This window comes from Callospermophilus lateralis, chromosome 2, assembly GCF_048772815.1.
Source record: "Callospermophilus lateralis isolate mCalLat2 chromosome 2, mCalLat2.hap1, whole genome shotgun sequence".
Lineage (NCBI taxonomy): Eukaryota > Metazoa > Chordata > Mammalia > Rodentia > Sciuridae > Callospermophilus > Callospermophilus lateralis.
In genome coordinates this window covers 195747267-195772230 of record NC_135306.1, presented here as the reverse complement: position 1 = coordinate 195772230, position 24964 = coordinate 195747267, and the positions used below count along the sequence as shown (strand labels likewise).

General features: G+C 33.5%; 2 protein-coding genes and 1 pseudogene across 2 annotated transcripts; 1 reads left to right on the top strand and 2 right to left on the bottom strand.

Annotated features, from left to right (window-relative positions):
- Positions 1-2399: 2399 nt before the first annotated feature.
- Positions 2400-3332, bottom strand: LOC143390455 (olfactory receptor 5W2-like). Its single transcript, XM_076842840.2, has one exon. It carries the CDS (start codon positions 3330-3332, stop codon positions 2400-2402), a length of 933 nt encoding a protein of 310 aa, XP_076698955.2.
- Positions 3333-11715: 8383 nt separating this feature from the next.
- On the top strand, positions 11716-13041 carry LOC143390454 (olfactory receptor 5AP2-like; annotated as a pseudogene).
- A 3960-nt stretch (positions 13042-17001) lies between these two features.
- LOC143391744 (olfactory receptor-like protein OLF2) lies at positions 17002-17940 on the bottom strand. Its single transcript, XM_076844493.2, has one exon. The coding sequence runs from the start codon at positions 17938-17940 to the stop codon at positions 17002-17004; it is 939 nt and encodes a 312-aa protein (XP_076700608.2).
- Positions 17941-24964: the final 7024 nt, after the last annotated feature.

The following is a 24964-nucleotide window of genomic DNA, read 5'->3' as shown; positions in this document are numbered from 1 at the left end:
ATCATGTGTAAGGGTTTTTTTAAAACATATATTCTAAGAAATAGCCTATAAGAACAAATAGATTTCACCTTCAAAAGAAAATTTTAGCCTTCTCAACCTAGTCAGGCATTTTACATTATTTAATTATCACCACAGATTGTGATGCAATGAGTTGTCTAAAACCCATAAGTAATAAGTCAACTTATAGTGTTTTGTAGGCATTGTTTCACTGAATCCATAGAAATTTCTCATGTTAGATTCCTGAAAGAAGCACAATAAAACATGTATCTTAAAAATTACTTTTTATAATTTCTCACAGAAGTTAAAATGTGCTGATTTTAAAGCGATATTTGAAAACTTACAAAATTAGAGGGCCAAAGAACCTTCAGAGACCATTAGGATCCATTTGCAAACCTAGGCAGGATCCCAACAGTGACTGAAAAGAAAAGGGAGCAAATAGCAAGGGTTTCCACACTGGCGGACCATTTGTTTTATTTCTATCAACTTGGCTGGAAATCATTAACATTTTTACTAATAGAAAATAGTGTGGAGGGCAATGGCATTGCACAGTTCCAGGAAGAAAAAAATTAAACAGTTAAACTATTAAGCCATTCCTAAGTGCTCTGTCATGATTTTATCACCTTTCCAAGACTTTGATTATGAATAGCATTCTTTAGGTAGCATGACATCAGGGAAACAAAGAATGACAGTGCTTATAAGTAAACATTGCAAAAGAGTATGCATAATCAATTAAAAAAAAATTAAAAAGATTAGGGGGTTAATTGTTAAAGTATGGAACAGGTGGAAATATGTGAAGCCTTTTGTTAAAGATACTGCAGAGGTATTTTCCATCAGGATGTCTTCTCCTAACTTGTCAAAGTGTTTCACATGCAACTTTGGAAGCAGAGGTCTTTGGATCTTCATTTTAGCCTATAGTATTTTCACAAAGAGACATATCCCTGAGGCACCTGGAAAACCTGAGAGATGCAGTGGCTTTTGCTTCCAAAATTGAAAAGGATAATTAAGCAATGCCTTGTGTTTTCCAGGGCCCTTAAAATGTGGCCATTCACAAGAAGTTAAATCAGTACTTGAGTCATGAGAAAACCAATGTACAGAATATTGATAAAGGCAAGTATCAAGGATATACACAGATATAGGCCATTTACTTGCTATTAAGTTGATATCCATGTCACTGTGAATATTTTGGATTTGTATACACAACAATTTTATGTACTTTCTTTAAAAATATTTGGGATGTGGTGTGTGTGTATGTGTTGTCTCTCTCTCTCTCTCTCTCTCTCTCTCTCTCTCTCTCTCTCTCAATATATATATACCATGCCACTGATTGTGTTTTTTTTTTCTTTAACAGCATCTATTATGTACTCAGAACTACTTTGCTATTTGGCATTTTTATTTTAGAATTTGTTTACTTTACCCATTTTGTGTCCCAGATTTCAGGCAAGTATTTTAAATAGGATAAAATGCTCAGTCCTTAAGCAAATATGCTCACAATCTCATATTGGAGATATTGACTTAAGAAAAAGGATTGATTATACAATTCTTTAAAGAATTTTTGAAAACTTACAAAATTAGAGAGCCAAAGAACCTTCAGAGACCATTAGGATCCATTTGCAAACCTAGGCAGGATCCCTCCAAATGTTTGTGGAGGACAGATGATGACTTGACCAGGACTGAGAATGGGGAAGAAGGAAGAGAAATCTTCCTGGAAGAAGTTACTGAGGAGATGAACTTGATAATTTCATCACAGATTACTCCTTAACAAGTTCATTTTAATTCTTTATTGTATTCTTTGCTTTTTAAATGTCATGGATTTGTCCATCTGAAGACTTCTCTAGTTTCCCACATCTCTGCCTAGAATCAATATCTCTGAAAGATTTTAAATGTGAAACTGTTCTTTGCTGCCCAAGGAAGATTTTTTCCTGCACATTATATTTAGGCATTTTGCTTTGAAATGTAACTCATCATCTTTTTTATTTCAGAGTTTTTTGAAGCCTATTGTCATAATTAATGAATTGACTGATTTACCTAGAATACAATGTACATTCTTATATAAACTAATAAATTCACAATAAAACATAGGCACAAAAATATATCAAAGGCAGTTAACAAGAGTTTATTGTATTGTAATATAATTGAAATAAAGCACAAATAGGAGAATGAGCAAATAAAACTTTGATAAAATTAAAAAATTGAGGATTTTTTTAATAGAGATAACATGTTAATTTCAGGTAAACAGGGAAGCAGAATGTTTGTACAGCTGAAATATTTTTTATAACTAAAGTTAGCACTAATACTTATTTAATAAACTATGCGAAACAATTTTCCTTCTGTGCATCATGCAATATTTTAAAATAAATTTAACTATAAATATGCAGACAATGTCCACATATTACAATTATTTAAGTCCACCTTTTATTTTTGAGTTTTTCCAGGGCCTCTTTCACATCCTTGTTCCGAAGGCTATAAATCAGGGGGTTCAACATGGGAATCACAATGGTGTAGAACAGTGAGGTCATTTTGTCTTGATCTAAAGAGTAGGAAGAACTGGGCCGAAAATACATGAAGAGCATGGTGCCCTGGAAAACTGCAACTGCAGTCAAGTGGGAAGCACAGGTGGAGAAAGCTTTGAGCCTCCCCTCAGCAGAGCGGATCTTTAAGACTGATGAGATGATGTAGCCATAAGAGACCAGGACTCCAGAAAAGGTGCTCAGTTCAATGAAACCAAAAAGTGTGAATATTGCTAACTCATTGACCTGTGTGTCAGAGCAAGACAGTAACAGGAGAGGAGGGACGTCACAGAAGAAATGATTAATCTCATTAGACCCACAGAAACATAAGCGGAATGTTAACGTTGTGTGTATCAAAGCATCTCCCAGCCCTACAAGGTAAACCCCAATCATGAGCAGGTAGCAAACCCTACTGGACATGTTGACTGTGTACAGCAAGGGGTTGCTGATGGCCTTGTACCTATCAAAGGCCATCACTGCCAGCAGCAGACACTCGGAATCAGCAAAGATACAGAAGATCAAGAACTGGAGAGCACAGCCAATGAAGGAAATTGATTTGTTCTTAGCAAATATGTCAACCAGCATCTTGGGTCCAATTGCTGTGGAATAGCAGAGGTCACAGAAAGAGAGGTGGCTGAGGAAAAAGTACATGGGTGTGTGAAGCTGGGGATCCACTCTAATTAAGAAGATCATTCCAAGATTTGCCAGAAGATTAATGAGATAAACCAGGAGAAACATAGCAAATAGAGTGCTTTTCATCTTAGGGTTATTAGTAATTCCCATAAAAATAAATTCAGTCTGTGTGGAACAATTTCCTCTGTCCATTATTCCTTATTCTTACCTAAACTTTTGGAGAAATCATTAACAAAAAAGATACATTCATGTTTCATTCTTTACATTCAGACTGTACTTACGTGGAAGAACAGCACTTGTTTCTGAGATTTTCTTTTTTAGTCTCAGAAAAACACCCATTCGTGTGTCCCTCTTTGTAGAACAATTGCATCTGCTTGACAATATTCATGATAAATCTGAGAAAGCTGATGGAAAATTTTGATTCAAATATGAATGTCATTCAAGAAATATGTGACTTTCTACAACTTCATTATTTTCTCTGGATCTTTTCTTTTTATGTTAAGGAGAATATTTTTATTCTACTGAAATCTGTGTTCATCTGAAAAATAATATGGAAGAAACATTAGAGTAACTATTACAGTTAGAGAATTGACAACATTCACATAGACCAAAGGGGTAACTTCAATTACATTGGTTTTCAAAAATCATGATTGGTTGAAAAGATCATTGTAGTAGTTCTAGAAATATTAAGCATATCACTGACTACTAAAAATAAAAATTGTTATTCTACTGTTATTACATATGGCTTTTAGTATTTGTGAAATATAAAATAAATATTCATTGATTTCTGTATTTTTTATAAATGTTGTATGATTTTACCACAATGATTGTTGCCTCTTTTTAAAGATAGTCTGGAATTAAAGGATAAGCCTACGGACCATGCAAAGAAAAATGCTAAAAAGGCAGTAAAACCACCTTCATTTAATACATATATTTACATTTCAACTAGATTGTAAATGGAAGCTTATAGTAAAAAAAAAAAGAAAAAGAAAAGAAAAAGAATAAGGATATTTTAATAGGCATGTTTTACTTAACCATAAGTGGATTTATGTACTTCTAAAGTGATTGCATGTGTGTATTATTCCTAATTGGAATATGAGAAATAGTGAGAGATAGATATAAATGGGATTTAGTTTTTCTGCTTTTGGCCTAAGTAACAACAGTATATGATTCATCCTGACTTGATTTTGCATATATAATTATTTGTAATTCAGTGCTTCAAATATCTATTAAATAAGAAAACAAAAAAAAATAACAACAAAACCACTTAATTTGATGCAAATACCTATATGGTATAAAAAAAGTGATGATTTGTTGGTGAATCTATATTAAAATGGAATTAGTAAACAGGAAATTCAGTGGTAAGGAAATTTACTTATGTCTTCCAGTTTTGAGAAGAAATTATCATTTTTAATCATAAAACCAGAATTTATGGAACAGAGTAATGGCATAAAATGATTCATTTACAGATGTCTTTTTAAAATGTAATTTCTTTAAACCTCAAGTCTTTGAGTTTGGAAACGCAGGAACTTACCTGACACAAATTTACCTGACATTCTTTGTTAACTGAACCTTAAGCAGGTAGCATGGAACTATACCAGGTAACTTTGGGGATTTAACTCTCTGAAGCGATTCCCTCAGGCTTTGTTGTTATGCAAAATTATGACTTAATTATATTTATGGTTTTTTATTTTCCCCTCTGAATACATCAACATCTTTATGAAAGATAGAGTTTTTATTATTGGCTATCATCAACAAACTGATCTATGACAGAATGAAAACTACGAGTAAATTTTATGGTGCAATGTACATAAAATACATACATAACTTTTACTATAAAATATGATCTATATCATCCTTATCTAATTAAAGCAGAATGTGAAGGAAATCAACCCCTCAATTAGTCATTTCCAACACCTTTCTTTTTTAAAATTTTTTCTGCTTTTTAAAATATTGTCCATAGTCTTAATGGATAAGTAATGAATAAGTAATGACTTAATGGATAAGTAACTTTACTAGAACTTGCATGGAAGATGGAAGGAGACCCTCATCGTTATACAGAATATATGTATGATAATGTGAGGGGAAAAAAAAAGAAATGTGCCACATTAGATTGTGTACAGAGAAGTGATGGGAGGGGACGGAAAAGGGAGGGGGAATGGAAGGACAGCAGAATAAAATAGACATTATCGATGTTGTGTGTATATATGTCACTACATGACCAATGTGATTTTGCAACCTGTACACTCAGAAAAATGAGAAATTATATCCCATCTGATTCAAATGTATTATATGTCAAGATCATTATACTGTCACTTGTAACAAATTAAAACAAATTAAAAAAAATAATGTTAAAAAATCTATGGGGGGTCACTTGCCTTCTATTCTATCCCTATTCCTTAGAAACTTTAATTTATGGTTCTATGTGTTCACTTACCCTAAGCATAAATGTCATCTAATATGTCCTTTTGTATCAGTCTCCCCTCATTTAGCATCCCTTTGTCTTAATATATCCATGTTGCAGCATGTTTCTGAATCTTGTTCTCTTTTATGACTGCAAAGCATTTCATTTTATGAATAAGAGACCCTTTGATTATTCATTTATACTGGATGGATATCTGGGTTGTTTCTATTTGTATCTGTTGTAATAATAGTAGTGTGACTACTCATATAATAAGGGCTATATTCTTCACCCAGAATTGTCACATCCCCACTCCAACCATGTGTCATCCATCCACATATCTTAGATTTTACAATTATGTTGCATGCTATACAGTCAATATACTGCTTTTTGAATTATGTGGAATTCATCCATATAAGGATTTCTCTAATAAATTTAAGACTTTAGGGATAAAAAAACCAACATTTTTTTGTATTCTCTATAATCAGTACTAAAAGATTTAATAGAGTTAATTGCTTACTAAATATTTTTGGCTATTTTAGAGAGCATTGATCAAAAGTTAAAAGTATAATGTATCTGAAGGATTTTTATACATATAGCTTATATGTGTTAGAATGATTCACTCAAATATTGTACATAAATAACAATCTTCCTAAAAAACAGTTACAAATGTTTTGTAAAAGTGATTTCACTTCCTACTATTCATACTAATTCTTTGCTAACTTGCTTAATACTGGAAGACTGAATTCTACACACTCCAAATATCACATAGCAAGAGAGTCTTCATATTTCTTGAACCTTGGTGTACTACTGCAGTGTTTGATTTGATTGGGCTACCTCTAAAGGACCCGGAGCCAATTCCTGCTTCTATATTGGTCTGATTGAAATTTCTGTCTTTCTTCTATATAGGTGCTGTTCAAGTATTTGTTATGTTTATGCACAGAAAAAATAAAAGGAGATCACACACATAGTTACTATTTATTTTAATTGTTAAGTTAAATGTTAAGCTAGGAAGTGAAGAATTTAAGAATTTCTGCAATGATAGATTTCACAGATTAAAGATAGATGCATCTTCTTAGAAACACAGTGTCCATTTAGCCTCCCTTCAAAATTTTGTTGTCATTAATTCCTCTGAGCAACAAAACATAGAAATCATTCTAGGTTGTACTATTTCCAGTCTTTAAGAAATTATAGAGGTAGTCACAAGCTGTTACCTAATAAGCTAAACTATCAATGTGAATCAATCTGAGACTACATGGGGGAGTGCAAGAGGATCAGATGAGCCTGTCTTTCTAGAGATATTCACATGCTTATGTCACTTTGTGATACTCTTTCACCTAGCCCAGCTGGTTCCTGAATATCACAGTGTGACCTCAGTCATTGGGAAGAGCAGCAGAATAATGACAGTGGTTATTTTGAGCCCTATGTTCTAGTACTTTATATAGCAAAAGTTAACTAGAGCAATGTGGAGAGAATATAATTAAATATGTATTTTTTCAGAAAGCACTTGTTTTTAATATTAGACACTATATCTGTACACATACTCTGGTATATATGCATGGGTTTATGTAGATATGCATGTGTCTGTTTTCTCACAGTCTGAAGAAAGCATTTGACAAAATTAGATCTGACAAAGGACTTGTAGTCAGAATATGAAGGACTCACAGGAATAATAAGAAAATAATAACCAACAGTATAAAAAACTGATAAAAGGTTTCAATAGAAACTTCCCCAAAGAAAATCTCTGGATGAAAAATTAATGTATGAGAATATGAACAGCAGCTGTAGTTATTGGGGAAGTGATAATTAAAGCCAAAATAAGATACCATGACATAACTGCAATAATACATGAGCTAAAATTTTAAAGAATCATATGTACCATTAATAAAGATATTGTGAAATATGAACTTTCATGAACTTCCGGTGGAAAGGTATAATGTTGCATTTTGGAATACATGTGGGCAATTTCTATGAAAGTTACACAGACTTGAACTGCAATACAACTATTTCATTCCTGTGTATTCCTTATAGTTACGTATAAGTCAAGCCCCATCTTCATACAATGTTTTCTTAATGGGTGTTTATAGCTGTTTTGTTTCTAATAACAAAAACATTGGCAATAACTCAAATATATCAATGTGAGTGGTTACACAAATTGTAGCATATTCCTGTACAAGAAATATAGACATAAATAAAAAGGATAAATTAGAGAAACATGCAATATTTGGATAAATCTCAAAATAATTGTGATATTTGGGGGAAAAACACACTTGAGAGAATATATAATGTATAATTCCACTTATAAAAATTATATCAGAATAAAATCTAATCTATACTAACAAAGTATGTATGAATGCAAAATGCTTATAAAATGCATGTGGTTTCCTGAGGTGATATGAAAAGAACAGATGAAAAAAGTGGTGCAAGGAAATTTTGGGTGGTGATTGACTTTTTCCTTGTCTTATTGTACTCATATTTTAAACAAGGATATATGGCAGAAAGAAAACTGAAAGGAAAGACTAGTGAATGGGACTGATTAATATCTTTATATTCATCCAATCATCTCATTTCATCCTTTTAATGGAATCTTTTAGAAATCTGGTAGCCTGTACTACACTCAATTATTTGGTTAAATCATTCATTTTGATTTATCTGAAAACTATTCAAATACTTGTTGTTTAGTTTCCTTACCAAAAACAATTGATCTAAAAAATTCATAAGAAAATTTACAGCACTAAAAGATGGTAAATGAATTCCAAAGGCAAGTTATGAAAGCCTATAAGAATTAGAAAAGATATGAAATGAGAGCTATGTGAACCTACTTTCTATAGTAATCATTTTACTACCTAAAGGTTTCTGGTAACATCATACATATATATATTAAATATACATAATAAAATTTATTTTAAAAATTAATCTGAAATGTTTTTCTAAATTTGCATTAGGAGGGAACATGGATGTGATTTTCAGAGACATTTAGTTTCCATTAATAGTCTTAATGAATGTAAAAATGTAAAAATATAGAGTTTCAAATTTAGAGCAGTAATATTTAATAAAAGATATTAAAGAATTGTCAGAAGTCACTTTATGGTTTTTTGTTTTATTAAGGCCAAACTAAAATATTTTTATAATTAAGATTTGGAACATTTGCTACTTTTTAATACAACCCTTTTAAAATTTTTCTTTTAAGATGAAGAATGCCACAGTAATACTCAGGCATGTTATATTCTAACATTGAGGTTCTGGGAGAAAACTCATTTAATACTTGAAATGATTCAGGAAGATTATGAAAATGAAACTCTCTGAGCATTTGACCTACCCAAGGTTTCCTAACTACTGACAGATAGATTTAAGGACCAGTAAGTAAGGAATTTAGCATCTGAATGATTCTACACCATGTACAACCAGAAGAATGAGAAGTTATACTCCATATACGTATGATGTGTCAAAATGCATTCTATCATCACATATAACTAATGAGAATAAACTTAAAGAAAAAAATCAAACAGTTATGAAGTCTTAAAAATAGGATAAACTTACATAGTGAATAGTGATTTTTAAGCTAACAAAGAGTATATACATTGATTAAAGTTTATCCTTTACATTTGTGAGGCAAAGAATCATAATTCTGTCACAGAAGAACTGTGAAATTTGCTGGTTCTAATATAAGCAGAACCCCAACCTGTCCTGACAAGTTTGTATGATTTATGCAGCTTTTACAAGGTGATTAGTCACTATCACTTGACACTGATGACAGATGAAAGACTTTAGGAAATGGAAGGTAAAGCTCAGGTTCAGTTTGTGAGAGTTTTGATGGTGGTGTTATTTAATGTGAGAAACGCTGCTTTAAGGACAGAGGTGATTAATTTTCAATTAATTTTTTTTAAAAAACTCAAAACTCATGCATTGAACTACACTAATGCTAGACATGCCTATTTGCTATCAGTCAGTCTATTCAACTGGATTTAGAATGAGTATTTTATTTATTTTGAGGTTTTTTGTTTTTTGGGTGGTTTTTTTTTTTTTGTTTTTGTTTTTTTTTTTTTTTTTTTTTTTTTTTTGCTTTAGTCAGTACAGTTTATTAATTTATTTTTCTTGGGCATCTCTATTACACAGACTGGTTTTTGTTGTGGCATACTGCAATACATGAATCCACAATTTGATCAATTTCAATCTCCAAAAATCCCCACTCTCTGCACTTTCTCCTTGGAACCCCTGCCTCTACCCCAGTGGTCATCTTTCTACTTTCATGGAGTCCCTTGATTTCCCTATCTTTTTCATCTAGCTTTAAGGAAAACATACAATGCTTTCTCTCTGACTTGTTTCTCACAGAATTATGATTTCAATTACCACCCTGTTTTCTACAAATGACATAATGCCATTCTTATTTGTGAATGAATCAAACCCCAGTGTGAATATAGAACAATTTATTTATCCATTCATCTGTGGATAATCACCTAGATTGATAAAATAACTTAGCTATTGTTTATTGTGTTGCTATAAACATAGGTAAGCATAGATTTCTAAATTATGCTGATTTAATTTTTTTTGTCTATGTCACATGAAAGTTCTATTACTAGCTTTATGAAGCTCATCTATCCTGACTTCCATAGTGGCTGTACTAATTTACATTCCCACCTACAAAAGAGTTCCTTTCCCCTGCATCCTCACCAGAGTTTATTGTTATTTGCATGCTTGAAGATTGTCAGTCTAATTGAGGTGAGATGGATCTCAGTGTAGTTTTGATTTGTATTTCCTTGAGGGCTATACTTAATAAGAGACAAAAATGGGAAAATTACAACAGATACAACTAGAATCAGAAGGACTTTAGGTACTATTTTGAGATATTATGTTCCAATAAATTGAAAAATATGTAAGAAATGGATAAATTTCTAGACACGTATGATTCACCAAAACTCACCAAAGAGAACAAAGAGGATATAGAAAACTTAAAGAGACCAATAAAAAATGATGGATTTATTAGCTGAATTTTACTAGTTGATTAAAAAATTAATTTCAAGTCTCCTTAAATTAGTCCATGAAATTGAGAGAAAAGGAATGCTTCCAACCACATTTTAGGAAGCCTGTATCACCCTGATTAAAAAACTGAATAAGAACACTTTAAGAAAACTATAAACGAACATATTTGGTGAATAAAGATGCAAAAATCCTCAATAAAATATTAGAAAAGAGAAAGAGGCTTCCCCAACACATTTGTTATAGTTTAGATGTGGGTGTCTGACCTAACTTGTATGAGACAAAAATGCAAGAAAAGATTAGAGGTGGGAAATTGGGTTATAAGAGCCTTAATTTCATTCATTAGTCCATTAATCAACTAATAGTAATTAACTGGGTGGTAACTGTAGGCAGGCAAGGTGTATCTGGAACAGGCAGGTCTTTGGGAGCATGCCTTTAGGGTATATACTTTGTCTCTGGTGAGCAGAGCTTAGTCTTTCTCTGCTTTCTTGTGGTCAGGTCCTGACTGCTTTCCCCTACCATGCAGAGCAGCCATTAGCCATCTGTGGATTGAGACCTCTGAAACTGTATTAAAGAAAATTCTACTCCTCTAAAATTGTTCTTGTCAGGTCTTTTGGTTACAGCAGAGAAAAAGCTTACTAAACCAACATTAAAAAAATCATACACCATAATCAAGTTGACTGCAGCCCAGGGGTGCAATGCAATGCTGGCTTAATGTAAGCAAATCAATAAATGCCATACTCCACACAAATAGAAACAAGGACAAAAAAGAAAGAAAAAGAAAAAAAAAAACAGGATAATCTCAAAAATATATCCACTATTTATGATAAAAACCTTGAAGAAAGTAGGGATAGAAGAAACTTGCCTGAATACAATTAAGGCTATGCATAACAAACACAAAGTCAACATCATATTAAATGGGGAAAAATGTAAACTATTTTCTCTAAAATTGGGAACAAGTTAAGAATAGCCACTCTCACATTCCTAATCAATATAGAAGTTGAAATTTTAGAAAATTTACTCAAGATAAAGAAATAAAAGGAATACAGATAGGAAAGGAAGAAGTCAAATTATGTCTAGTTGCAGGTTATTTGATTCTGTAGTTATAAGATTAAAAGTCTTACCCAAAGTTTCCAGGGTATTATTAACACTTTCATCTTTGCTCTGTCTTCATTCCATCTAGGAGCACCCTAGATAATGAGGTGGGAAGGTGACATATTGAAGATGGAAATCCTTTTCCTGGGATTCAGTGACCATCCAGTGTGAACGTCTAGTGCGTTCGGGTCCCTGGGTAAGAGTCACGAAATAACCGGGACACAGGGGATGCAGAGCGAAGGCAGCAATTGCAACTGCATGCTGAGGTTTATTTGCAAGTTCCTTTTATATTCTTCTTCTAACAAAGCAAGCAATTCTTCAACAACACTTTGCCCACATTGCCCAAATATCATGCCTCAGCGGGTACACAGAGCTAAATTCAGATTGTTCCTGTTCATTTGATAAGTACCCTCCTAAAGTTCTTTATAGACATTGTCTACTCCCCTGAGCAGGCATTTATCTCTTCAGAATGTACTGTTCCCAGGACAAGTATGCAGAAAGCTTCTTTCTCTTGGCCAAACCATGCAGAGCTTGTGACTTGCGATAAGGGGAAGAGAACGTTTCCTCCTCCTAACTGAGGTTTGCCTCAGCTGACCTAAATCACAGCCACAGCTCTTGCACACTGTCAGGCCTGAGGGAGCTAAACTCTGCACACTCGAACCCCAACAATCCAGAACTTCTGAGTCTTCTTTTTGCGGTGTTCTTTTCCATCTACTCTGTACCCTGATGGGGAATCTTGGGATGATTTTACTAATCACCACCAGTTCCCACTTGCCTATCCCAATGTACCTTTTCATCTGCACACTGTTCTTTATTGGTGCATGTTACTCTTCTATCATTGCCCTTGAATTACTGTTGACTTGATTCTGATATGAAAACCCTTTGTTTCACTAGCTATACTGCAGAGGTATATTTTTTCTGTTCAATACTTCTTCTTGGCCACCATGGCTTATGACAGGTACATAGCAATATGCAATCCACTGCTTAATACCATTATTAACTCCAAGAAGTCTGTTGCACGATTGTGCTCAGAGCATTTTGTTGGTGTGTGGGGGATTCAATTCTGACACTGGCATGTTTGACATCATTCTTGTGGTCTTTGCTAGCTTGGTAGAGACAGGCTGTTTTCTAACAGTTCTCCTCTCCTGTTCCTGCATTTTGGTAGCCATCCTTAGAACAGATTCAGCAGAGGCCAGAAGAAAAGGCTTCTCCTTCTGTGCTTCCCACCTAATATTGGCCACTCTCTACCATGGCTCCCTGATTTTAATTTATTTGTGGCCCAGGACAGGTCATTCTCTGGATATTGACAAAATGACATCTGCGTTTTATAAGTTGATTATCCCTACGCTGAACTCCTTATTATAAAATCTAAGGAACAAAGATGCAAATAATTCCTATAGAATAATCATTAAGATTGCTCTCCTTTAATAAAAGGAATAAGTCTTGTAATTTTCAAACATACCTATTCTTTGACATTTTTTTCTGTCTGTTGCAAATGTCAATTTAATAAGTATATTTCTCTAATCTGTCGATAATGAAACTTCCACAAAAGAAAATACCAGAGCTCAACAGTGGAACTATACTCTCATTTTATTTATATTATCACTATCTGTTATTTCGCAGTAGAAATTTTTAATATTTATTTCAGGGGAAGATTTACCTTTTCTTAAACTTTTGTGTCTCTTATTCTTACACATTTTCTGTTCTTACTATTTAACTTTTTTCACAATTTCTGTCAAAAATGAATAAGTCACTGAAATAACAATATTGCTCCTTTTGTGAAAGAAAATTAATGACAGTAACAAAGATTATTTGCAAATTAATTTTGATTTTCATGTAAATATGTGTTCATTGTACTTTACCTATCCAAATTCCACTCATTCTAAAAAGACTCATTATATATTGTTGTCAAAATTTTATTCTGAATCCTCCTTTACAATCACAGGGTAGTTTGTACTGTAAATCTCATAAGAATCATAGGTGTACTTCTTTGAGTACTTTATTCTCATTATTTTGTGTCTTACGCTTATTTATGTCTGTGTTCTATTTTCCTACAAAATTATTTATTAATTTTAATTCATTGCTTTTAATCTTTTGCATTTGTATCACAGTGTCTTCCCAGTGCATATTCTGAGTAAATTTTATGAAATAAATACAGGTTTACTATTGATTGTTTTCAGTTCTTACCATATACATCTGACTGGCAAAAAATAGTTATTCTTTTTGCGGTATTTTTGGTTTATTCTCCACAGTGGTACCATATATGCTTGGATGCCCATTACAAGTTATTATCAAGTAGGATGTCTAAAAAAAAGGTAAATAATTAGCAAATTTCTGTATATAGAATATGATAAAGTCTGGTTCTTAGACTGTTTCCTCAAAAGTCTAATGGGTCTGAAATTTCTTCATCTATGAAGTACAAAGCAAAAATTTCTGAGGGATGCTCTACTGTTAAGGTCAGGACTGGGAACTGAAGCCTGGAACTGGTGGTTTATGGCTTAGTTAACTGCTGGAAATGACCTTTTTAGAAAGTGTGGATGAGAATTCAAGAAAAAAAAAAGTTAAATCTGAAGATGAGGTTAAATAGTTAGAAAGTGGATAAGCTAAGAGGAAGACTTTCTGACAGGGAAAATATACGGTGGATTGTAATACATGACCACAGTTTTACTCACTACAGTGGGATGCATTTTTTAAAAAATAATTTATCCATAAAGATCAGTAAGACTATGGCATTTTCAGACTAAAGAGAACTAAGTACTTCAACCTGAGTCTTTAGCAGTAAATATACTTTGAAGTGCATGGATGTGTCAAAATAGGTGGTTATTGTTTCTTCATAGCTGCCATTTCAGCAATAGCCTTTAGGATCAGCCCCACCAGGTATAACATAGAATGAGTTGCTCTGGGATTAATTATCTAAATTTCTTGGAAGTGTGGAGTCTGGGACTGAGTTCCTTAGTGCAGTTTTAGGCCCCTGATCTGAGCAGGATAGAGATGTGCTTAGCAGATGGTCAGCAGAGGTAGCCATGAGGAGCCTCTATTCAGCTTTAGCCAAGAGCAAAGGCAGAGTCAAGAAAAATAGATTATGAGGGGGATAAGGAGAAAGCAGCACACACTCTGGAAAATAGACTCTGAAGCCCGATTCTGACCAGCTAAAGCAACAGCCTCTATCCAGCACAGGAGGCAGACCCTAGAGAACATCTCATGACGTGGTTCTATCAGCAACACCATCCTTTCTTGGAGCACTAGAAGATCAGTTCCTGAGCACTACTCAGTAGACTCTTAGAGACTGTCCAGAACAATATCATATGTATGTCTACTATCTTTACGTATGTAACAGATAAATATGAATATACAGATACAATCATAGAATGTGTATATTAAACCCCTATTTAACAGATGAAAAATCTAGGACCTGAACGTAGACACATCACCACCAAGTAATGAGAGCACAAAGATCGGAAACTATTACCTGGCTTACTTTAAGGTCCAAATTTTATTCTTAAATTCTCTTGTATTTTTATCATTTTAAAAAATTAAAATAAAACAAAAAGTCAAAAAATAAAGACTATTATATCTCTGACTTTAAAAGAAAAGCTGACAAAAATATAGGAGAATCTTGTAGCAAAAGGAATTCACAATGTGTTTGCTTTTTATACATGCCAACATATTTAATATATTTTCAACAAATTACATCGAGTTGGAGTTGGGAAACTGAGCAATGATTCAGACCTCCTGATAAGTAATATATTCCATGAACAATAAGTATGGTATCTGAGATTATAGAGACAAGCATTTATTTAAAAGATAGGACACAATTTTTTGTTTCTTTTAAATTATTCAGCCAGTAATACTAGACATACACCCTGAGAAAATTACATATTTTTATAAATTGGTTCTTTCCTATAAATTTTAAAGTAATAGTTTTAGCACATTTTATAAGCAAAATGATGTATAGAAGTAGGGAAGAGAATTTGAATGAAAAACTTGCATAAACTCAATCTTCCTTTTATATCAACAACCTGAAATAAGACAAATACTCTTGAAAGCTTGAAATTCTGTGATATTTTCCATCACCAGATTAAACAATGAGTGATAACATTGAGAACAACATTTGCTACCAATTAATTTAACTATTAGAATATTCATAGTATTTTCTGATATTCAATCATTCTTAAATGACCATTATTAACATTGTTTCTAATAGACTTTCAGTTTATTTTTCAGACACAGAAAGAACCAATATGAATCATTAAAAGGAAATAATAATGTAAATGTTACGTTGCTGATGTTTTTTTTTTTTTTTTTCCCAAGAGAGCATATATTTAATTCTTCATCCTTACAACTTAAACTGTACCAATTGGTCATTACCATTGTTCCAATTTTAACTAACAATAATATATTATAAAATTCTATGAACCCACTGAGAGAGAAGGAGGCCCGCTTTCTAGATGCCTTTGGAGAAGGTCCTGGTCTTAAATCTCTGGCTTCCAGCTGTGCAGCACCACATCTGTCCTCTAGTCTGAGGGCAAAGAGGGAAGTCCATTCCTACGCCCAGACTGCAAGGGGAAAGGAAAGGCTGGAGTTTATGGTACAGGGGTTATTACTGCTAACTGAGGCAGACTGAAGAAGTGTGGATATGAGCTAAGAAGTTCTGTACATTAAATGCCCTCTTTTGCTGATAATTTCCTTCAGTTTAAGCAGAAGGCAAGAGGTGTGGAGAGATTTCCTCTAAAGCAATATAGTTCATAAAAAGTGAGGAAGGGAGAACCTTTAAATTTACCAATACTCCTTTTTGCATTTGTTTTGCAGGAGACACTGCTTGGTTTATTCAGTAACTGTTTTCAAATGGCTCTCTGAAGCCAAACACCCCAAACAACAGAGCCAAACATAATGGGAAAGGAACCACACAAGAACATTGTCTTAATAAACTGTGTCTATTGTGCTACCTCTTTTTCATTCTTAAGTATTTATTTACTATTTAGTTATTCTAAGTATTATCATGGAAATTTATAGAAAGACATTAATGCTGAGGAAGGAAACAACAAAGACTGGGTTTTACTCAATTTTCCTCCAATGTGTCAACTGTGTCCACTAAACACATATTTGAAGTTCAAAGCTTAAGGAGGATGTGTTGAATTAACAAGGCATCCTTCTGGCTCAAACATCAACAAGGTGGGAGACCTAAAGGACCCTTTCTGCAAAACACCTCAGTGATGTTCTTTTGCTCTTCACTTAAAAGAGGAAGACCAATAATTACAGTGACTTAATCTCAATTTCGTCACAATAGAAACTATCGGAAAACATTTCAAAAGTTATATCGGTAAGAACCTATGCATTTATGTTTTAGTCTCAAAATCTGTTGATGTTTTCTGAGTGTGAAACATGATTTCACCCAGAACACAAGTTAGTGCTGATAGCTTTGCTCAGAGCACCCTTTACATCCTTATTTCTTAAGCTGTAGATTAGCGGGTTCAACATGGGGATAACAACTGTGTAGAAAACCGAGGCCATTTTATCTGTGTCCATTGAGTAACTTGAGCTGGGTCGAAAATACATGAACAGGAGTGTGCTATGAAATATGGCCACAGCTGTAAGGTGAGAGGCACATGTGGAGAAGGCTTTGCGTCTGCCCTCAGCTGAGTTCATCCTAAAGATAGTGGTGATGATGTAGCTGTAGGAGAGGAGGACAGTGACAATGCTGAGTCCTACAACACAGCCAATGAAGGTGAACATCACTATCTCATTGATGGATGTATCTGAGCAAGAGAGGGCTAGCAAGGGTGGGATGTCACAGAAAAAGTGATTGATGACATTTGAATTGCAGAAGGACAATCGAAATGTCAAGCAAGTGTGGATTGCTGAGTCTACCAAGCCCACGAGGTAGGCAACTGCCACTAGCTGGGTACAGATCCTCCTGGACATTGCGATTGTATAAAGAAGTGGATTGCAGATGGCAACATAACGATCATAGGCCATGACAGCCAACATGAGACATTCTACATCTGCAAAGGCACCAAAAAAATACATTTGGATGGCACATAAATCATATGGAATTCCCTTTTGCTCAGATAAGTAATCAGCCAGCATCTTTGGAGAGACAGTGGAAGAATAGCAGATGTCACAGAAAGACAGATTGCTCAGGAAGTAATACATGGGCATGTGAAGTCTGGGGTCTACCTTGATCAGCAAGATCATCCCTAGATTGGCAATCAAGGTTATGCCATAAACAAGGAAGAAGAACACAAAGAGCCCCTTTTGCACATCCTGTCTGCCAGATAGTCCCAAGAAGATGAACTCAGTAAACAGAGTGAAGTTCTCAACTGCCATTGTTAAGATCTGGAAATTCCTGTATATGTAAAAACAAAGTGAAATTGGAGGTCATCACAATCTTTCCACAGTACTAGTTAATCTCCTGGCTCACTCCATCTTCTCTCTCTCTCTCTGTTCCTCCCTCCCTCCTTCAGTCCCTTCCTTGATTCATCCACTCCTTCCTTCCTTCCTTCCTTCCTTCCTTTCTTCCTGCCTTCCTTCCTTCCTTCCAGTAATCTTAGAAGAAAGAATGCTAAAGTTCTTTAAGATAAGTTTTCTCTACTGGAAATATGTCCATTTTAATGTAAATCAAGAGAATAATGGTACCTCTTATATTTATCTTACTCTGTACAAAGATTATAACATTCTTTCATCTAAATTATGCCAGGTGCTTTTATGAAAACCTATGTAGTCCTTGGAAATGTTTTTGTTAGTTCTTTGTATAGATTAATAAGTTGATGTACTTATAATTTAATGTAATAGTTCCTACAATTAGTTGGTCCAGATATCCACATTTTCTGAGGAGACTGTTGTTGATTTCAAATTTGTAGAAAATTCTTTATTCTGTAAGAAAAAAATTTAGTTATGTGAAAATGGAAATAAATTATATATCCCATTCTTGTTCCATTATTATCTTGGATACCTGGGCAAGTAGCAGTTAGTCTCAGATTACCTTCCTACCTCTCCTTTAACTTCTTAGTGCTATTTAGGTGCTATCATATGTCTATATGCTATTATCACTGGGAAGGAGATGGTATATAGATGAGGACTCACTAGGTTAGGGAGGTTAGTTGTTTCTGGAAAAGTAGGTATTCTGGGCTTCATGAGCAGTAACCTAGCATAGGTAGAAGGAAACATGCTAGAGTGCACCATTTTTTCCCTTTGAAAGTGGCTATGGTCTGGCTGAGATTCTAAAGGCATTGTGAACTTAATTGCAGAGACATTGGTAGGGTGGGTAACATAAAGGCAAGAAAATCACTGTAGTTTACTAGATGAGTCCTTTAAATTAACTAGTACCCACAGGATGTGTTCACTACAGTACATATGATGAAAGTAATACATGATGAATATCTTATTTGTTCACTGTCCCATATCCTCAGAGAGATTTGTCTCTGAACTGTGTCTCCACAAAGTTGTTATATGTTTTATTATTTTCATTGTTCCCTGTTTCTGTTTTATACCAATGAATTCTGCTAAGTTTTATTTAAAAGGCCAATGGAATTCTAGGTCCCACTGTCATATTTTGTCAAAACTAATTGTACATCTTATAATAACATTCCTGTGATCTTTAACCAGTGCAGATATAAGAAAAGTGGAGTTGAAGGTAAATGAATAAAAATGAAAAACTTTAAACCTTACCAGGAGTATAATGGTCAATGTGCAGGTCTCTATATCTCGGCATAAACTCATTTAAATATTTACCACTGTTTAAAGATCTCTAAAAGCAGTGATTTTCTTTGTAATATGAGAAGGTTTTAAGATATATTAAAATGCCAGTAAGAGGTTAAATGACAAATGATATTGATTAATAATGCTACCATGGTATATGATATATAATTTCCATATATCATCTTAGCATTAGTGAATTCTCTGCTATATTTGTATTATTTAAAATGCTAAATAAATAAAGTAATTAAAGTCAATGTTTGCATCAAGTTTCATAATCTTCTTCTGTTATATAACAATTTTACTTTTATTTCAAAAGTGTTACAAAAAACTAAAGTAATATATAAGATAGAACAAAGGTAAAATAAAAAATTAAAAAAAATCAGAACCTGATCAGAGCTACATACCTGGTATCTGGATGCACCTATACCTTCCCAAGGCTATTCATTGTCTTCAGATTGCCTGGGATATTAAACATCTCTGTGTTTGACTCCTGGGTGCTGAGCACTTGATCCCTTGGGAATAAGTTTAGCATCTGATATTTTAAAGAAGTAAGGTAATTGGGAAATAAATGCAGACCTGTTTTTAAAAGCATAAAAAAAATTGTTCTTACTTTCTTATCTAGTTTAATGCCCAATATTAGGTCATGACTAAAGTGACTGCAGTCAACCAATATTCCATATCTCAGTGTGCCAGTTTATTTGTTTTAATGACATAAATGTAAAATCAGTGAATCCTTAAACATTTACATGGACACGAACACACAAATATTCTTTATCAAACACATTCAAAGATTATGGTGGCTGTGGTGGCGCATGCCTCTAAACCCAGTGGCTTGGAAGGCTGAGACAGAAGGATCATGAGTTCAAAGCCAGCCTCAATAATAACAAGGCATTAAGTAATTCAGCAAGACCCTGTCTCTAAAATAAAATGCAAAATAGTGTTGGGCATGCAGCTCAGTGGTCGAGTGCCCCTGAGTTTAGTCCCTGGTACTAAACTTTTTAGGTAAAAAGAAATAAAAGATGAAAATAGAAATAATTTTACAAGGGAGTAAAAATGAACAGTTTTCACATTGTCTTATGATAATTAGGTTTTGTTTTCTATACTAAAGAGTTTCTCATCTTCAACAAAAATAATGTCAGATAAACATACCTTGGATACAAATAAATATTGTGATTAGATGTGATGCTTTCCTTTCTATTTGCATACATTAATTTATTTAATCTCTTCTACCAATGGCCATTTTTCTTATATCTAATTTTCATATAATAAAACATCTACTTATAAGTAAAATTATGCATACATAATTTATCATGTGTAAGGGTTATTTTTAAACATATATTCAAGAAATAGCCTATAAGAACAAATAGATTTCACCTTCAAATGAAAATTTTAGCCTTCTCAACCTAGTCAGGCATTTTACATTATTTAATTATCACCACAGATTGTTATATATATTAGACACTGAGTTGTCTAAAACCCATAGTGATAAGTCAACTTATAGTGTATTGTAGGTATTGTTGCACTGAATCCATAGAAATTTCTCATGTTAGATTCCTGAAAGAAGCATAGTAAAATATATATCTAAAAATTACTTTTTATTATTTCTCACAGAAGTTAAAATGTGCTAATTTTAAAGCAATATTTGAAAACTTACAAAATTAGAGAGCCAAAGTACCTTCAGAGACCATTAGGATCCGTTTGTAAACCTAGGCAGGATCCCAACAGTGACTGAAAAGAAAATCGAGCAAATAGCAAGGGTTTCCACACTGGTGGACCATTTGTTTTATTTCTATCAACTTGGCTGGAAATCATTAACATTTTTACTAATAGAAAATAGTGTGGAGGGCAATAGCGTTGTACAGTTCCAGGAAGAGAGGGAAAAAAAGATGAAAAAAAAAATCTATGCCTCCTGAAATTGCACAACTTGGCAAGTTAATGGGTCTGCTCTTTGTCTTGTCACCTTTTCATTAAGTGTGAGACACTGTAGTGCAGTTATAAGCATAAGTTACTATGTGATATTCAAATGTCTTTGGTTGATATGTTGTTGCAAAGTGTGCAATGATCATATATATCAACTATATAATGTAAATCTTAATGTAGTTAATTCAATTGCCACAAGTCCTGTGTATGATGAATGTGCTAAATTACAAAACAGTAAGGGGTACAAGAAGGGCAACAGGTTATGCATACCAATGCTTCCAGTAGTTTCATGTTCCCTCTACAACCCAATTTGAAGTAATGGTTGTAGGTTTTGTGATGGTCGTTTTGTTTGTCTGCTTTGTTGATATGGAACATTTCTATTGCTTTCTAGAAAGCTAGAATACTCATCAGGTGAAGTTCTGTCACATCTGAGTATTATAATCTTTGGAAAAGTGATTCTTAGTGATAATTTTTGATGTCTCTTGATATTTCATTTTTTGAATGATGATTCCAACAGTAAAATACTAAATGTATTCCTATGAGAGATACTATTGAGACCAAAAGCAAATCTGAATAATTACTAGTAATTTTCAACCAGATTAGCTCAAGAATGTAATTTTTTGTGTTACTCAAGAGCTTTATTAATTCTCTGGTGAACATTTGGAGGAGACATTCATGGTTAAGTTTTTCTGATTTTTTTTTTCCAAATTCACTTTTTTTTCACTTCAGGTTCTTCTCTGTCTTCAGGCATGGCTCACTTTCCTCAGTGTACAATCTGGGAAGAATGCAACCTTTAGCTTCATGAACATGGCAGCCTCTCCTGGCTCTGTGGTCCAACTTCTACTTCCCATCAATATAGGAGCATCAGTAGTACTAGTATGTTGCTGAAAAACAGTTAATCCAATTATGTCACAAAGGAGTTGTGTATTAATAGAGAGTGGCTCAAAAATAAACAGCAGCAAGAGTAACTTCAGAAATGGAAATGGTCGTGCAACAATACCCCAACCACAAAACAGAGCAGAATCAGCATTTCAAACAGTATCTCTGAATGGCAGGATTCTTTAACTCTTTCTATGTTAAATTACTCTATTCTTTTGTATGTGGTGATAGTTTATTTGTTTTCAATGTGCAGCAGCATCTTAACAAATAAACACACCATCCATTATTAATCAAATTGCAAACACTTCTAGTGTGATCATTTTTTGCACAAGTGTGATTGTGCATTATGCATTTAATCTATTGGGTGTAAAATAAGGAAGAGCATTTTGGGGTAATAAGGTATGTGTATGTTCAGTTATAAAAGACGCTGCCAAATAATTTTCCAGTTGAAACTATTATGACTCCTACTGTCACTAAAAGCTGTAGTTGTTATATATCTTCACAAATGTCTGAAATTAACATCATGAATCATTTTCATTTGATTATTTCATTGGATAAGTTAGAGTTATGTAGTTTTAATTCTTATTCATCTGAGGTCTAGTAGTCATAAAACTACTTGAGTGATGTGACTGTAAGTCTAAATGCAGAAATGGAAATCAGTTAAAGAGACTTTGGTTAAAAATGCATCTGAATTTTCACAACTCACATTTTCAGCTGATACCAGTGGTCATTGTCCATTTAGGCCATATTACCAGGAGTTACCATGCAGTTCTTTTGTGCAAAGTTGAAGTGCCTCATCATGTTTATTATTATTATTTTGATATTTAAAATATCTCTAATAGTCATGATAGGTTTAGATGGCAGCAACACCACAGATATATTGAGGAAAACCCAGGGCTCCTTTCTTTCTCTGCCTCCTATTTCATTCTTTCCCTCAACATTTTATGAGGTAGACATCCTAGGTAACTCACAGTGACTATGGAATTTATCAAGTTACTCTTCCTCAATAGACACCAGTCACCTCTTTATTTTAAAAAAGTGGGGGGCGGTTGCAGATCATCTGTGAGGTAGTTTACAGTGGACTCCGGTTTTCCTCAATATATCTGTGGTGTTGCTGCATCTAAACCTATCATGACTATTAGAGAGTCACTGTCTAAAAAGCCACACTTCTGAACCTTTCTGCTTTGGTATCATGTTTTCAAGACATCAGTTTTTTAGGATGATGTTTTTTGATTCAAACCATAACAACATTCATGTATCTTAGCTTGTATACTTTTATCAGATAACTAACAATATCATATAGTTTTGTGTATTTCTTCTAACATGTGACTGTATACCCATTTCCTCAACTAGCTTCTTCCAGTGTTGTGGCATAATAAACTTCAGCAGAGTCCAATGGAGTAACTAACAATCAGTGAAGTACAGAAACAATATTTTTACTTCCTGTTTAATTAATTTTCATGCCTTTTTTTATTCATTATACTAAAATCCACAGTTTTATTTACTTTCTTCCAAACTATAGAATAGGTATTTAAGGCACATACCACAATGTCAGTTAATTTCAATTTATATCTAATAAGCTCTCAAAACACTATCACATAGGTTGATTTTTTGTGTGTGTGGGAGGGAGGCACCTGGTATTAACCTAGGGACACTTAACCACTGATTAACCACTGAGCCACATCTCTTTATTGTTTTTTACTTTGAGACTGGGTTGCACTAAATTGCTTAGGACTTCACAAATTTCCTGCAGCTAACCTGCCTCAGCCTTCCCAGTCATTGGGATTGCCTTAAGTTGATTTTTGTTGTTGTTTGTTTGTTTTTTCCCATTTTGTGTTTAGTCTTGGAGTAGTGATAGAGTGACAGGAACAAATCATACTGTCCTTGAGCAGAGAATAATCACTGTCTCATATGGAAGGTGATAGTTTAATGAACAGACTGATAAATGGATCAATGCCTGTAAGAGAAATAATTTATGAATTACAAAGATGTATTTAGGGCTGAGAAAGGGAAGAAGAGAACCACAGTGTAAGTGAGTGAGTGGAGTATTTTAGCACAAAACCCTTCTTTTTGCAAGTTTGTTTTCCTTAATTTTATTTACATATAATTGACCTGAAATTTTACAAATATATGGGTATGATGTGAGGCTGAGTCATATGCTTACAATGTAATGACAAAATCAGAGCCATGAGTATATTTGACATATACTTTCTTTATGGCTTAGCACTCAAATTCACTTTTTCTCTTTATTTTTTAAGTATACAGTACATTTAATTGACTATATTAACCCTAGCAGAACATAAGAACTTATGGTTACAATGGAAATCCAAGAAATTATTAGAAGGAGAAAGAAAAGCAAAACAAAGATAAAAATATACAAATGATCCAAATAGACACTGCTCGAAAAAATAAAAAAGACATAAAAATTGCCAATAAGTAATGAAAACCTGTTCAACACCACACAGCATTAGGGGAATACAAATGAAAACTTGTTTCTTTTTATTCCTCTCTTGTGGACTTCCTTATCTGTAAAAGTCACTGCTACTGCCTGCCTAGGATCTCTAATTCTCATCTCCATCTAGAATTTTTTTTCTCCCCATCACTCCACCAGTGTATGTCTATTGATTGTTCATTTCCAAAAGTATTTTCTTCTTTGCAGTATAGATTTTTAACATTTTGCTGCTTCTTAGGATCCTTTACTTTTTGGCATTATGGTGTTATAAAGTTTCTTGTAAATTATCCATGCCTAATCAATGAATGTTGTGAATTTCCAATACATTATAGGATTTATTAATATGAATAATTAGTTATTCTTACTAAAGGCACAATAACTAGTAGAAAAATAAAATTTGTG

Bases quoted from the DNA above. Each gene is read 5' to 3' on its own strand.
- LOC143391744 (XM_076844493.2), bottom strand. From the start codon at position 17,940: ATGGCAGTTGAGAACTTCACTCTGTTTACTGAGTTCATCTTCTTGGGA.
- LOC143390455 (XM_076842840.2), bottom strand. From the start codon at position 3,332: ATGGACAGAGGAAATTGTTCCACACAGACTGAATTTATTTTTATGGGA.